A 15030-nucleotide genomic window follows, 5' to 3' on the forward strand; every position below is an offset into this window, starting at 1 on the left:
GAAATGCCGGGGGGCGCCTGGGTGGCTCAGTCGGTTAAGCGTCCGACTTCAGCTCAGGTCATGATCTCACGGTCTGTGAGTTCGAGCCCCGCGTCAGGCTCTGTGCTGACAGCTCAGAGCCTGGAGCTTGTTTCAGATTCTGTGTCTCCTTCTCTCTCTGACCTTCCCCCATTCATGCTCTGTCTCTGTCTCAAAAATGAATAAACGTTAAAAAAAAATTAAAAAAAAAATAAAGAGGGAAATGCCAATATTTCTCCCCTGCCTTTTAAACTGTTGGCTGATCCAATGGGTTTTTCTCTAGTGAAGTCTAACACATGTGCTGTGAAAGGCTTTCTTTGTTCATGAAATCAAAGAGTTCTCCAAATGACTTGTGGTCTGTTATTTCTTGTTAATTAAGACTGTAACAGGAGAGCTATAGGCAAAATAATCAAACTTCCTTGCAACCCAAAAAAATCATTTGAGCCTAGTTCTTTTCTACACATAGACACAAGTGTGTGTAAACGTGCACGCACACAAAGACACACACACACACAGAGCCCTAAAGAGGCTGAGGAATAATAGTTTAATGATGCCAAATTTGAAAAGAGGAAAAGGGATCATGGTTAAATGTAGGGTTCCAAGTCTTTATTTAAATAATGTTTTTACGGGTACTTGGGTGGCTCAGTCGGTTAAGCGACTGCCTCTTGGTTTCAGCTCAGGTCATTATCTCATGGTTCATGAGTTCGAGCCTGGCCCTTAGTTGGGATTCTCTCTCTCTCCCTCTCTTTGCCCCTCTCCTGCTCACGCTCTCACTCTCTCAAAATAAACATTAAAAAAGAATCATGTATACATGTTTTTATTCCACTGTAAAAATAACATATAATTTTGTTTCTATCTATAAAAACAATAGATAATTTGAAAAATAAAAAAAAAGTAGAGGGCAAAAATGTCACCCTCATCCCACCTCTGAACAACTACAATATTTTTTATATATTTGTTTCTTGTGCATTATCTACATGCACTTGTTTTAACATAATTATTAACAATATATATATACATATATATATATGTATATATATAAGACATTTTATTCTTCCTTCACTTAATATACTATGGCAATCTCCATCTTGTCACTATGCTCTGTTTATTATTTTTAGTGTCGGCATAATATTGCATTGAGTAAATGCCCAGTCTTTACTTTATAATTACTACATTATTGAGTATTGATTATTTTACATTTTACTTAATCTAAAAGATGTCATACACTTTCATGAAGAAAATTCTGATCCTGTATCATAACTTTGGTTCTGGTAGAGCTTTACTTATTCAGCCTCCAGCTACCAGAATAGGCCAAGAGATATCTAGATATAACAAGTGGCTGCTCAATCATCACTTTTCAGGCTTCGTGAAGCCTCAGAGATCTGCTGTACTGGTTGCAAATGGTGTTCCCTAGACAGAGTTGTGCAGTGTACAACCCACACAACTGGTCACACTGTCTTTACCTGTTCATACCCTCTTGCACAGTCCATGCAACTTCAACTTCCCTCGACATACTTTATGGTCCCAATCTCTTACTCTTCCTCTCTTCACTCTCCCGTCTAGACCTACAGCAGGGCATATTTGTCTATATTGCTGGTGCATGTAAATATATCTACAGGCTAGTCTCCAGCCTCTCTAGAGAATAATATAGAAATAATTGTCAAAACTCTGAAAAAAGGTGCTTACTTTTTGAGCCATCAATTCTACTTCTAGCAATTAATCTCATAGAGAAAATCAGATAAGGGTGCAGACATATGAACAAGGATGTTTTTCATAATATATGTTACATAGTAGAGAAAACTAGAATGTCCAGCTATGGTTAAATAAATTATGTATTATAGAGCCATTATAATTTGTGAAACTGACTTTTGTGTGCTGACAAAGAAGGATATTCCCAATATAATCATTAAGGGGAAAAAGCAGGCACAAAACAGTGATTATCATAATTTTGTTTCAAAAACTTCCTAATGAATAGGAAAAATTCTAAAGGGATGAATACATGATTGAATTTTTAAAAACTTATATGTATTATCCTTTTTTCCACAATGGAAATCTATTACTTAAGCAATAAAAACAATATATGTGCCTAAGAAAATTTTGCTCCTTGGGGTAGGCTTCCCCTTCCCAACTATGGGCAAGCCGATATGGGCCCCAGTCTTTCCCTGGGACAAAGTGACATAGTTTCTCTGTACGAGTGAACCCAGGTTTCTATTTTGTGTCCATATCCTCTTTAATGTGCAACTAATCAAGAGTCTAGAACTTTTTATCTTGAAAATTATCATTGTCAGGACTCCTACTGTGACAGAAACCCCTCTGGAAGAGACTCATTTGTACAGCTGAATCCAGATGTTCCACAGCCTTAAAGGCTCAGCTCCCTCCTGTCTCTCATCTCTCTCGCCTCTGCAGTCACTTCTCCACCGGGTTCTTCACACAGTGGCAAGATGTTTGCGGACAGCTGGGCCTCCCAGAGACCCCCATGCAAAGCAAGCTGCTGCACTGTGTGAACAACTGTAAGACTCCCAGAATGGAGTTTCACTAGGTGTGAGTGGCCTGATTTAGGTCTTGCCCATCAGGAACTAATCCCTGTAGCCAGAGGGATACAATATTCTAGTGTCCAAGCCGACACAGACCCACCTGTGCGGTGAGGGGGCGGGGGAGTGTCCGACTTTAAACATGCGCTCTTCGTTTACTGCAAGCTATTTCTTCATGGGGGCACCTCATCCACCCCAGGTCATTGCACAACAGACAAAAGTATAAATGCACAGATTCTCATTGTTCTCTGCAGGTGGAGATCAGGATCTCCAATTTTTTTTTTTTTCCTGCAAAGCCACAAAGGCGCTGCTGGAGCAACCTTGCTCTGTATTGTTCATCAAATGAACAAAAATGGTAATGATTAGTAGCCTTTGTGATTGTCAGCTGTCACAGTGCCTAGAGGGGAAGTTGATCCTGGGAAGAGGGAAGACTGTGTGCCACACTGGAGTCTAGGCGGAGTTAGACAAAATAAAATAAACAAATGGGCAGAAGGCATAAAACACCTGGAGCTTATTTAGACAGAACCAATATTCAATGGTTTTATCTGGTCTCTCTGTCCTAAATCATTAAGGAAATTTCAATCCTTATGGCCCATCAGAACTTCATTTGAACTTCACAGGAGAGCAGAGTTTTCTCTATTAATTGTTACCTATTCTATCTAGTATTTCATAAGCAGAAGAACCATTGATGTGGCAGCTTATGACCAATCACACTTCAGAAAGGAGAGTGTCCAGGGGCGCCTGGGTGGCTCAGTCGGTTAAGCGGCTGACTTCAGCTCAGGTCACGATCTCGCGGTCCGTGAGTTCGAGCCCCGCGTCGGGCTCTGGGCTGATGGCTCAGAGCCTGGAGCCTACTTCCGATTCGTGTCTCCCTCTCTCTCTGACCCTCCCCACTCATGCTCTGTCTCTCTCTGTCTCAAAAATAAATAAAAAGTTAAAAAAAAATTAAAAAAAAAAAGAAAGAAAGAAAGGAGAGTGTCCAGAGGACCAGATTTCATTCACAGTATCCAAATGGATTTAAAAAATTCAGTTTGCACGTTGAAACAATCTAGACTAACCATTACTCTAGTGTTCTGAAAGAAGGAATAAGAGCATGTCTCCTTTTACAGATGTGTTTAATATCTAGTAATAACTACCAGGAATCTATTTATATGGCTAATTATAAAGTCACAGCTACCAAGAATAGCTCAGTACACATAGCTTTTCATACCATGTGACATTTCTTTTAATGTGGTTGGTTAAAATATATTTTTATGATATGTCCAGCTAGTTTTATGATAAGTGAGGATGTCAGATTTCTGGATTTTAAAACTTCCTGCCAAGAATATTATTCAATCTTAAAAAGGAAGGAAGTTCTGGGGCGTGTGGGTGGCTCAGTCAGTTAGTTAAGCGTCGACTTCGGCTCAGGTCATGATTTCTCAGTTTGTGAGTTCGAGCCCTGCGTCCTGCTCTGTGCTGACAGCTTGGAGCCTGGAGTCTGCTTCGGATTTTATGTCTCCCTCTCTCTACCCCTCCCTCGCTCATGCTCTGTCTCTCAAAAATAAATAAACACTAAAAAATTTTTTAATATAATAAAAAAAGGAAGGAAGTTCTGACACATGCTACAATATAGATGAATATTAAGGACATTATGCGAAGTGGAATAAGCCAGTCATGACAAAGACTATATGATTCTACTTATATGAGTTATCTAGGTAGTCAAATCCTAGAGACAGAAAGTAGGAGGGTGGTTGTCAGGGGCTGGGGGAAGGAGGGAATAGGGAGGAGTTATTGTTTAGTGGGCACAGAGTTTCAGTTTAGAATGATGAAAAAAGTTCTGGAGATGGATGGTGGTAACGGCTGTACAACGATATGAATGTGTTTAATGTCACTGAACTCTACAACTAAAAATGGTTAAAATGGTAAATTTCTTTTTTATAGTTTTAAAAAATTTATTTGTGTGTTTTTAGAGAGAGAGTGAGCATGAGTGGGGGATAGGGGCAGAAGGAAAGAGAGAGAAAAAGAGAGAGAGAATCTTAAGCAGGCTCCACGCTGAGTGGGGAGCCTGATGCAGGGCTCCCTGGGATCATGACTTGAGCCAAAATCAAGAGTAGGAACGCTTAACCAACTCAAGTCACCCGGACACCCCAAAATGGTAAATTTCATGTTATGTATATTTTAGCATATGAAAAAATTTTCTGGGAGACTGTATTTTTCCTTCATGGTGTTTAAGAAAGTACAAGTAAAGGTTTTCATTAATTGCAAAACCTTCATGGTAAGTGCAGTGAAACTACATGCGAGTGTGTAAGGAAAGAGAGTTTGTACAATTGCCAGCTATGAGGTAACACTTCACGAATTCCTGAAAATCCCTTTTTCTGGTCATAGGATACCTCACTGTTATTCACAAATCCAGGCCCCAAATCAAGAACCTGTGTCAGAAGAACACATGGTTAAAAGGAATAAAGTGCCTTGCTTTGTATTTTTCCCCATAATATTCATGTGTTTATTATTTTTTTAAGTTTATTTATTTGTTTTGAGAGAGAGAGAGAGAGTGAGCAGGGCAGGGTCAGAAAGACAGGGAGAGAGAGAATCCCAAGCAGGCTCCACACTGTCAGCACAGAGCCAGATATGGGGCTCAAATCCATGAACCATGAGACCATGACCTCAGCTGAAACCAAGAGTTAGATGCTTAACCGACCGAATCACCTAGGCTCCCCTCATTTGTTTCCTTATATAGAATTCACATAACATAAAATTCACCCTTCTAAAGTTTACAATTCAGTGCTTTTTATTCACAAAGCTGTACAACCATCCCCACTAATTCCAGAACATTCTATCACCCAAAACAATGCCATTAGCAGTCACTCCCAATGCTTCTCTTCCTCCAGTCCCTGACCACCACTAATCTGGTGTCTTTTTAAAATTTTTTTCTTAATCTTTATTATTTATTTTTGAGAGAAAGAGAGAGAGAGAGAGAGAGAGAGAGCAAGGGAGGGGCTGAGAGAGAGGGAGACACAGAATCCGAAGCAGGCTCCAGGCTCTGAGCTGTCAACACAGAGCCTGACACGGGACTCGAACTCATGGACTGCAAGATCATGGCCTGAGCCAAATGGGACGCTTAACAGACTGAACCACCCAGGTGCCCCTAATCTGGTTTCTGTGTAGGGGTTTACCTATTCCGGATATTTTACTTAAATGGACTATGTGGCCTATTGTGTCTGGCTCCTTTTGCTTAGCATAAAGCTTTCAAGGTTCACCCATTTTGTAGCAGGTAACAGTACTTCACTCCTTTTGGTGGCTGAGTAACACTCCATTACATGGATGTACCACACTTTATGTATCCATTCATCAGTTGGTGGGCATTTGGATTATTTTCCACATTTCGGCTACTGTGAATAATGCTTCTGTGAACCTTCATGTACAAGTGTTTGGACAGATGCTTTCGGTTACCTTAAATATATACCTAGGAGTGGGAATGCAGAGTCATGGAGTGGTGGCTCAATTTTTAGATTTTTGAGGAACTGCCAAACTGCTTTCCAAAGTGGCAGCACCATCTTCCATTCTCACCAGCACCGTGTGAGCCCTTCCAAGATCTCTACACTCTCACCAACGTTTGTTGTCTTTTGGATCCTAGCCATACTGGTGGGCGTGAGGTGGTATCTCACTGTGGTTTTGCTTTACATTTCCTACATCTTTTCATGGGTTTGCATATAGTCTTTGAAGCAGTGTGTATTTGAATCCTTTGCCAGTTTTGTAATTGTGTTATTTGTCGGGTTGTGAGAATTCTTTATATATTCGAGATATTGAGCCCTTATTTGATACAAGATTTGCAAATATTTTCTCCCATTCTGTGAATTGACTTTTTTATTCACTTGATGGTGTTCTTAGGAGCCAAAAGTTTTCCATTTTGATGAAGTCCGATGTGCTTTTCTTCTCTTGTTCTTCTCTTGTGTGTCTTGTGCTTTTTGTTATGTAAACTGTTGTTTAATCCAAAGTCATGAAAATTTACACCTATGTTTTCAGAGTTTTACCGTTTTTGCATTTTAATTTAGGTCTGATTAATTTTGGATTAATTTTTGTATATTGTACGAGGTGGGAGTCTAACTTGATTTTTTGCATGTGGATATTCAGGCGTTCCATCACTATTTGTTGAAAAGACTATTCTTTCCCCCATTGAATGGTCTTGGCACTCTTGTTAAAAATCAATTGACCATAAATTTAAGGGGTTATTTCTGGACTCTCAATTCTATTCTATTGATCTATGCCTGTCCTTATGCCACTAGCATTTGGTTACTGTAGCTTTATAGTAAGTTTTCCAATAGAGAAGTGTGAGTCCTCCAACTTTGTTCTTTTTCAAGACTGTTTTGGCTATTTGGGGGTCTCTTATATTTTCATATGAAACTTAGGATCTGCTTGTTAATTTCTATTAAAAAAAAAAAGGCAGTTGGGATTTTGATAGAGATTGCACTGAACCTGCAGATCAAATTGTACCGCCATCTTTACAACATCAGGCCCTCCAATCAATGGACACAGGCTGTCTTTTCTTTTGTTTGGGTCTTTTTAAATTTCTTTGCAGTTTCCAGCGTAAGTCTTGCAGTGCTTTTGTTAAATTTATTCCTAAGTATTTTATTCTTTTTGATGCTATTACAAATGGGATTGTTCTGTTAATTTCATTTTCAGTTTGTTCATTGCTAAGTATGTACAAATACACTTGATTTTTGTATATTGATTTAGTATCCTGCAACCTTGCTGGACTTGTTTATTAGTTCTTTTGTGTGTGTGTGTGTGTGTGTGTGTGTGAATTAGTTAGGAATTTCTGTATGGAAGATCATGTCTGTACAGAGAATAGAGATAGTTTTACTTCCTCCTTTCCAATCCGATGCCTTTTATTTCTTTTCTTGCCTAATTTCCTTAGCGCTATGTTGAACTAAAGTAGAGAGGATATCTTTGTCTTGTTCCCAATTTTAGGGGGAAAACACCCAGTCCTTTCTCCCTAAATATGTTAGCTGTGGAATTTTGTGACCACCCTTTATGAAGTTATTGAGTGTTTTTATCATAATGTAATATAATCATGTTTATTAATTATAAATTAATGGTTAATTTATTAATTATAAATAACAAAATCATTGGATTTTGTGTTCTGCATCCATTGACATGAAAACATGGTTTAAATAAATTTGAAATTAATGAAAATTATACTATAGCCTGTTTGTAAAAACTGTTCAGTGTGTGTATAAGGCTACGGTCTCTCAAATTTTTCCCAGCTACTCCAAGTTATCCACTGTTGTCAGATTGCTCTGTTTCCCTTTAGATATTTTCCTATCCTTTGTGTGTGTGTGTGTGTGTGTGTGTGTAGTTGTCAAAAATATACAGTACATTTTAAAAAATTTTTTAATGATTATTCAGTTTTGAGAGAACAGGGGAAGAGCAGTGAGAGAGAGGGGGACACAGAATCTGAAGCAGGCTTCAGGGTCTGAGCTGTCAGCCCAGAGCCCTACACAGGGCTTGAACTCACAAACCACAAGATCATGACCTGAGCTGAAGGTAGATGCTTAAATGACTGAGCCATGCAAGCGCCCCATAAAAATATACAGTATGTTTTAATAAAATTGGTATTTTACACACACACACACACACACACACACACACACACACACACACAATTTCCTCCCCTTGGGATATCATCTTGGTCCCAGCAGACAATCCAGTGTTCCATCTTTCTTTTAAGGCTGAGACCAAGTCCTTCCTTTTTTGTGGAAGCTTCCAAGGTCATCCCATATATCAGACCTCTTTTCCTTCTGGCAACAACTTAGGATCTTCCCCCCTCACTTGGTGACCTTTAGTAATATATTTTTAGCACAGGAGATGTTTGGGTTTGAACAACCTGAACTCTCACACAGTATAAACTGACCTGTAAACATCTATAGTACTGTGAGGTACTATATCACTAGTGTGATGATGGTACTATAGCCACGGTTAAATTTTGGGCCACTTTGACATCTTTTTATATGGCAGTGTTCGTTGGTGTGATAAGCTGAATTCAGCTGTCTTAAGGACTACAGACAGTCCCCAACTTACGATTACACTTAATGATGGCATCAAAGCCATATGCCTTCAGTAGAAACTGTACTTCGAATTTTGAATTTTGATCATTTCCCGGGTGAGTGATATGCTATACAATATTCTCATGAGGCAGCAAACCACAGCTCCCAGTCAGTCATGTGATCACAGGGTCAATAACCAATACACTGAGGATAATTCTGCACCCAAACAACTATTCTATTTTTCATTTTTGGTACAGTATTCAATAAGTTACATGATATATTCAACAATTTATTATAAAATAGGTTTTGTGGGGGATGATTTTGCCCAACTGTTGACTAATGTAAGTGTTCTGAGAACATTTATAGGTTAGGCTAAGCTAAGCTAAGCTATGATGTCCAGTGGGTTAAGTATATTAAATGCATTTTCAACTTACACTAGGTTTATCAGGATGTAACTCCATGATAAGTAGAGGAAGATCTCTATGTTTCTCATGCTGTGTCCATAACATAGGCCCCCTGTGTGTGAAAGTCTTATTACTGCATGGGAGAATCAGGGACAGAACATCCCCTTTTATTGTTAACATAGTGATTACAATTCAGGCTTCTGAGTATGACTTGAAGAAAGGGCTTTGCTGTTTTAAAGAAACAAAATCTGCAAATCACTATTTTATTGCATTTGGCTCTTACTGTCTCATTAAAAGGATCAGAAAATGGAAAAGTAAAACTGCTAATGCTAGTGTAACAAGTTCAAGTCTCACAAATGAAATATACTGACGGCAAAGGTGGGACTCAAAAAGCATGTGGAAGCCAGGAATCTTTCACCTTGGTTAGACATCACTGGACTTAAACTAACCTGCTGATGGTCAATTACAGAAGGACAAAGACCATATCTATAAAATATGTAGGAAATGCTGAAAACCTATGTAGTTAAAAATTATATCTAAATTGTGACATATCACAGAGGGTTTTATTACTGGCTTTTAACTCTTTGGGAACAAGTTTGCTCCTTATAATGTGTAAATCTATTATTTAACCTTCACACTTGACTTTGAGCCCTGTGTTCACTGGACAATATTGCCTGAAACAGTAAGCTGCTTATAATAAAGAACAGTCCCATTTAACATTTAACAAATATTTTGCTTATTGATTTATTAATTGTATCTCATTAGAATTCATCTAATTTCTTCCTGGACAACCGTTTGCCGGCATGTTCACCTCAGGCTACTTCTCTACAGCAGCTCTGAAGAGAGCGTCAGCATGGAGATGTTTGGCCTCCGTGTAAGTCCACTGAGACCTTTCTCTGTGGCAATGTTTACCACCTCTGAAATCAAATCTAAACTAGTTCCATTGATGTTTAACACTCAGACTTGGGTAGAGACACGCTTTTACCTAGAATAGGAGCTTATGTTTATTGGAAGCTTCTTAACATTGATGTGCGGCCAAAAAATTGGGGAGAATGTATACTTTTTAGCACAAGATACACAGGCCACTCTCATATGTATATTTGGTAAGAATTTTTCAAAGTACATCCTCCGGAAGGGCCACATGACAATATGGATCAGGAGCTTTAGAAAAGAACTTACCTTTTGACCCAGAAATTCCACTTCTAGAATTTGTCCTACATAAACAACCAGACAATTGTGCAAAGATGGCTGCACAAAGATATGTATGACAGCATTTATTATAATAATGATAAACTGGAGATAACCAATAGGAAAATGGCTACAAAAGACAAGTCTCAAAAGAAAAGGTTACTTCTAGCATATGATAAGTGTCTATATGTTATTCTGTCTTCTAAGATTTTTCAAATTTTATATTTTTCATTTATTTATTTAAAAAACTTTTAAGGGGCGGCTGGGTGGCTCAGTCGGTTGAGTGTCCGACTTCGGCTCAGGTCATGATCTCGCAGTTCATGAGTTCGAGGCCTGCGTTGGGTTCTGTGCTGACAGCTCAGAGCCTGGAGCCTGCTTCTGATTCTGTGTCTCCCTCTCTCTCTGCCCCTTCCCTGCTCATACTCTGTCTCTCTCTGTCTCTCAAAAATGAATACATGTTGAAAAAAATTAAAAAAAATTTTAAGTACCGTTTAGTTATCATAACAGTGTTATATTAGTTTCAGGTGTACAATATAGTGACATGACAGTTCCATACATGACTCAGTGCTCATCAAGATAAGTGTACTCTTAGTCCCCTTTACCTGTTTCACCCATCAAGATTTTTAAGGTTTGGAAAGTTTTACAGCAAAATACCAACAATGATTATTTTGGGGTAACAGTTTCAGCAATTCAACTATTTTTTTTTTTTTTGCTCTAATTGAATTATCTGAATTTTCTTTTTCTAAAACGAACATGTATTGCTCTCTGTATGTAAATAATATTATTTTTTAGGTAATACAGGCTAGTCGATCCAACATTAAAAGGCTGTCGAGGACTTTTCATGATAATTGCAAAAGAAGCTTTGGTAAAAATACTAAACCACTCTTTGAGATGTATTTTACAGAGAATCCTATTTCTGAGGTTTGGATGTTAGCTATAATACCCTCTGTTTCAAATTCATCTAACAGTTTTCCCATGGGCACTCTGCATCACAAAAATTCCCCACCAGGCCAAACGCCATAATTGCACAAGACTCTTACCAGATAGGCTCTCCAGAAGGACTGAATGATCAGTGCTGCCTCTCCTTCTGTCAGCAGGAGGGAGAGTGGCATTGCCGGGCGTGGGCTGAAAAGCAATAAAATGGTCATATGCCCCTGAGAATCCATCCTTCAGTCTCAGCAAGGCCTTTGACAACATAATGGCCTCTCTGATTAAGTGCCTCATCCATTTCCATTCTTAGAAAGCAACAATGCCATTTTTGATAGAAAAGTTTAAGCTGGGTTAGCGTGTTTTGTTTTAAAATCGAAGATGGATTTTGTTTTGTTTTGCTTTTAACCAGCAAAATCTTAAATCACTATTAACCTGCTCTGCTTTGAAAGGCTCAGGTTGCTAAAGCTGCATGTTACTCCTAAAGGTGCCACATACATAAAGCTGTGTAGACATAAAACAAGAGACACAGCAAGGGCAACTTTTAAATACTGCCTTATGACTGACTCTTAATAAAGGGCTCTTTTTCCAACTTCCTATGGAAGGGAAATGAAAACAAAATATTGGCATTTATCTCTGATAAATTATGTGCACATTACAATTTAATGTGGCTTAAATTCAAGCATATTTTTTTAAAGAATGTTTTATTTATTTAAAACATTTTTAAAAATTTTTATTTACTTTTTGAGAGAGAGAGAGAGAGAGAGAGCGAGAGAGCAAGCATGAGTGGAGGAGGGGCAGAGAGAGAGGGAGACACAGAACCGGAAGCAGGCTCCAGGCTCTGAGCTGTCAGCACAGTGTCCGACGCGGGGCTCGAACTCACGGACCGTGAGATCATGACCTGAACCGAAGTCGGACGCTCAACCGACTGAGCCACCCAGGCGCCCCTCACAGCTACATTTTTTTAAAAAATGTTTATTTTTGAGAGAGCGAGAGACAGACAGAGAGAGACAGACAGACAGACAGAGTACAAGCAGGGGAGGGGCAGAGAGAGAGGGAGACACAGAACCGGAAGCAGGCTCCAGGCTCTGAGCTGTCAGCACAGTGTCCGACGCGGGGCTCGAACTCACGGACTGTGAGATCATGACCTGAGCTGAAGTCGGACGCTCAACCAACTGAGCCACCCAGGCACCCCAAGCATATTTTTAAGTTAAGTTCTGCTACTACATCTTAATAGGCAATAAAATATGTCAAGTGCTGGGTCAGTTGATACTGTTTGCTCTTTTTGGATTGTGCAGATAGTGATGGGATTTTTGATCACAGATACTACATTTAAAAATCATGGCTAAATGCTCTTTTCTTTTCCCTAAAAGTTTCATAGAGATACTAACTCCTGACAAGATCTTATGAGTATGACTTAATTCTGGTTCCTTATGTTTCTCTAAAGCACAGCTACCGCTGAAAAGCCAAGTTAAGTCTTTTTAGATATAGTACAAACAAATGAACTTCTGCAAGTATGTGGGTCATAGAGGCTGATCTCAAGGCAAGAACCCTGGAAATGACTTTGCAAGTAAGGGGTTCTTAAATGCCCTGGCCTCAGAGCTCTCCCTAATAACCATCATTTGAATTTATACTAACTCCCATTGTGTAGAGAGGTTGACTAAGCTACCCAAGGTCATACAGCTTGTAGGTGGCCTAGTAGGGATCTGAGCCCAAACCCATCTGATCCCAAAGCCCAGGCTGCCCTCACAATGCTCTGCTAACACCAGACCTCAACTGAGCACACACTCGCAGATGCCCAGCTTGGCACAGAATGCAAAGCTAAGTGGCAATAATGCGTGATTCTCCAGGATGTGTGGTTTTATTTCCCCCTAAACTCTGACTTAAAAACAACAACAACCCACCCTTCATACAGTGTATTTGTTTGAACGAACATGTGTGCTTTTGAATTATTCCAGACTCGAAGAAATCAAAGCCAGGAAGAACCGTGGGGGTATTAAGACCATTTCTAGGGAGCACAGTGTTGTTGCCAGGTTCTGGGTCTTGGGCTGGTCAGGTCCTTTCGAAGAGACCAAGTCAAGGACAGTCTTCTACTTCTTTGGAGAGATAATTACACCCTCAAAATGACAGAAACCTTTCCCTAACGTCCTGTTTCCAGTTTCACTTGCATGATGTGGTGGCTTTTTTAATTTTTTATTTTTTTTGGTTCTGTTTTTGTTTTTCACTTCTTACCTAATATCTGGCTTTCTGGGCTGCAATGGAGCATTCATATTTTGCTGGAGGCTTGCCACCGGAGACACATCGGCTCCCTGCTTTCCACATCAAATGTCTCTACTCATCCACTGTCCTTATTCTTTAAGTCTCAGTTGTGTGACACCAACAAATCACATCCCTGAAGCAATTCTCCTTCACTAGTTAAAAATCAATGGCTTCTAGAGAGACCCTGGGGTTTCTAAGGAGACCTTGGTGTGTTGGCAATGGATTTATGAGACTAATATTATCATGCATTAATACTAGCTGATATTTACTGAGAGCTTTCTGGACTTCCTTCCTATCAGCCTGGCTCCTTGTGCTCCAGCCATGGTGGCCCTTTTCATCTCTTCAAAAGTGCCCTTCCACCCATGGTCTTTGCAGACCCTGCCTTTCCTCTGCCTCCAATATCCTCCTATCTGCAGCCGTATAGCTGTGCAGGTTGCTGCTTAAGGACACCCAGCAGATGGGCCAGAGGGCACTGAAACCCAGCCCATGCTCTGCCCGCTAAGCCATGCTCATGGCCTGGGGTCACATCTGCCCTGGGGTAGGAGTACCTTTTCCTAACTTGCTCAAAATCTAAGGTTGGGGGTGAGAGGGCTGACACTCCTCCTGGTTCACTCTTAACTCTTTCTTCTGATCTCCATTCCAGTGTTATGGAAAGGTGTTTTTTGTTTAGGTTAGGACCCAGTGGAGCTCTGTGTAATTTTCCTTCCTAGTCCTTGGCCTAATTCAGAGATAGAAATCTGTGTGGTTATCTAATTAATGCCCTAATCCTCAGCCGGACTGCAGGCTCCAGGAGGGCAGAGACCAGGCCCGTGTCTGCGCCTCTTGGCAGTCCCAGCACTTAGGAATTATTCCAGAACCAGAGAAGTCAAAGCCAGGGAGAACTGACATTTCTAGTGGGTAGTTGATAAATGTTTGTGGAAGGAGCTCTCTGCCTGGCACAGTGTCCTAAGCACTTTCCATACATTATTTCATTAAATCCTCACAATCTTAGTAAGGATAATAAATAAAAGTAATATTAGCTGTGGTTATCCTTCTTTTAGAACAAAGAAACTGAGGCACAGAGGTGTGAAGTGACTCATTCAAGGTCACAGACCATTTCCTGCTGAGAATCTTTTGGCCCAGGAAGCACAGGGAGTGGCCTAAAAGGGGAAGAGAAGACAGCTCAGAAGGTCACTGATGTGGAATTCAGGGTTTTGCAGCTGTGCGTGTTTAATAGAAGAAAACAAGGTCATTTGCCTAGAAGAAAAAACTGGGGAGGGAGAAAAAAGCCGTAATCATAGAAGATGCCCTCTTCATTAATTCTTACAGTAATAACTTGGCAGGTATTCATTTGTCTGACGCTCCACAGGGAAATCCGATGTCAGGACAGCAGAACAAAGTGGAGTTTGTCACTTGTATCGGAGGGGAGATTTGATGGCGCCTTTCTGTTCGGCTGCAATTTCCCTGCCTTAAGTATGTTTTTCTCTACTGATGTCATGAAATCCTCAAAGTAACAGTATTCCTGCTTTGGAATAGCAGTAGGAAAGGAGACCTGCAAATCTGGGGACAACAGGCTGGGCCAGCCCAACAAAGGGCTTTCACCAGTAATGAAACCTCGAACCGCTTTGCATGACAATGAATCTCCAAAAAGCAAAATGAGATTTCTAATAGGCCTTTAAGCAGTAATATGAGGCCACCTTT

At 40.0% G+C, this 15030-nt stretch overlaps 1 protein-coding gene across 7 annotated transcripts in view; it reads right to left on the minus strand.

Moving 5' to 3' along the window:
• IQCK (IQ motif containing K) overlaps positions 1-15030 on the minus strand; it is a 126754-nt gene that overhangs the window by 59647 nt on the left and 52077 nt on the right. For 5 of the 7 annotated variants that reach the window (XM_058709839.1, XM_058709835.1, XM_058709833.1 and 2 more), the window contains one exon: positions 11205-11289. The exons of the other annotated variants lie outside the window; for them this stretch is intronic. In XM_058709839.1, coding sequence (XP_058565822.1) covers positions 11205-11289 — 85 coding nt within the window. The remainder of the gene's footprint in view (positions 1-11204; positions 11290-15030) is intronic. 7 annotated transcript variants of the gene reach the window in all.

Source organism: Neofelis nebulosa, chromosome 18 (assembly GCF_028018385.1).
Source record: "Neofelis nebulosa isolate mNeoNeb1 chromosome 18, mNeoNeb1.pri, whole genome shotgun sequence".
NCBI lineage: Eukaryota > Metazoa > Chordata > Mammalia > Carnivora > Felidae > Neofelis > Neofelis nebulosa.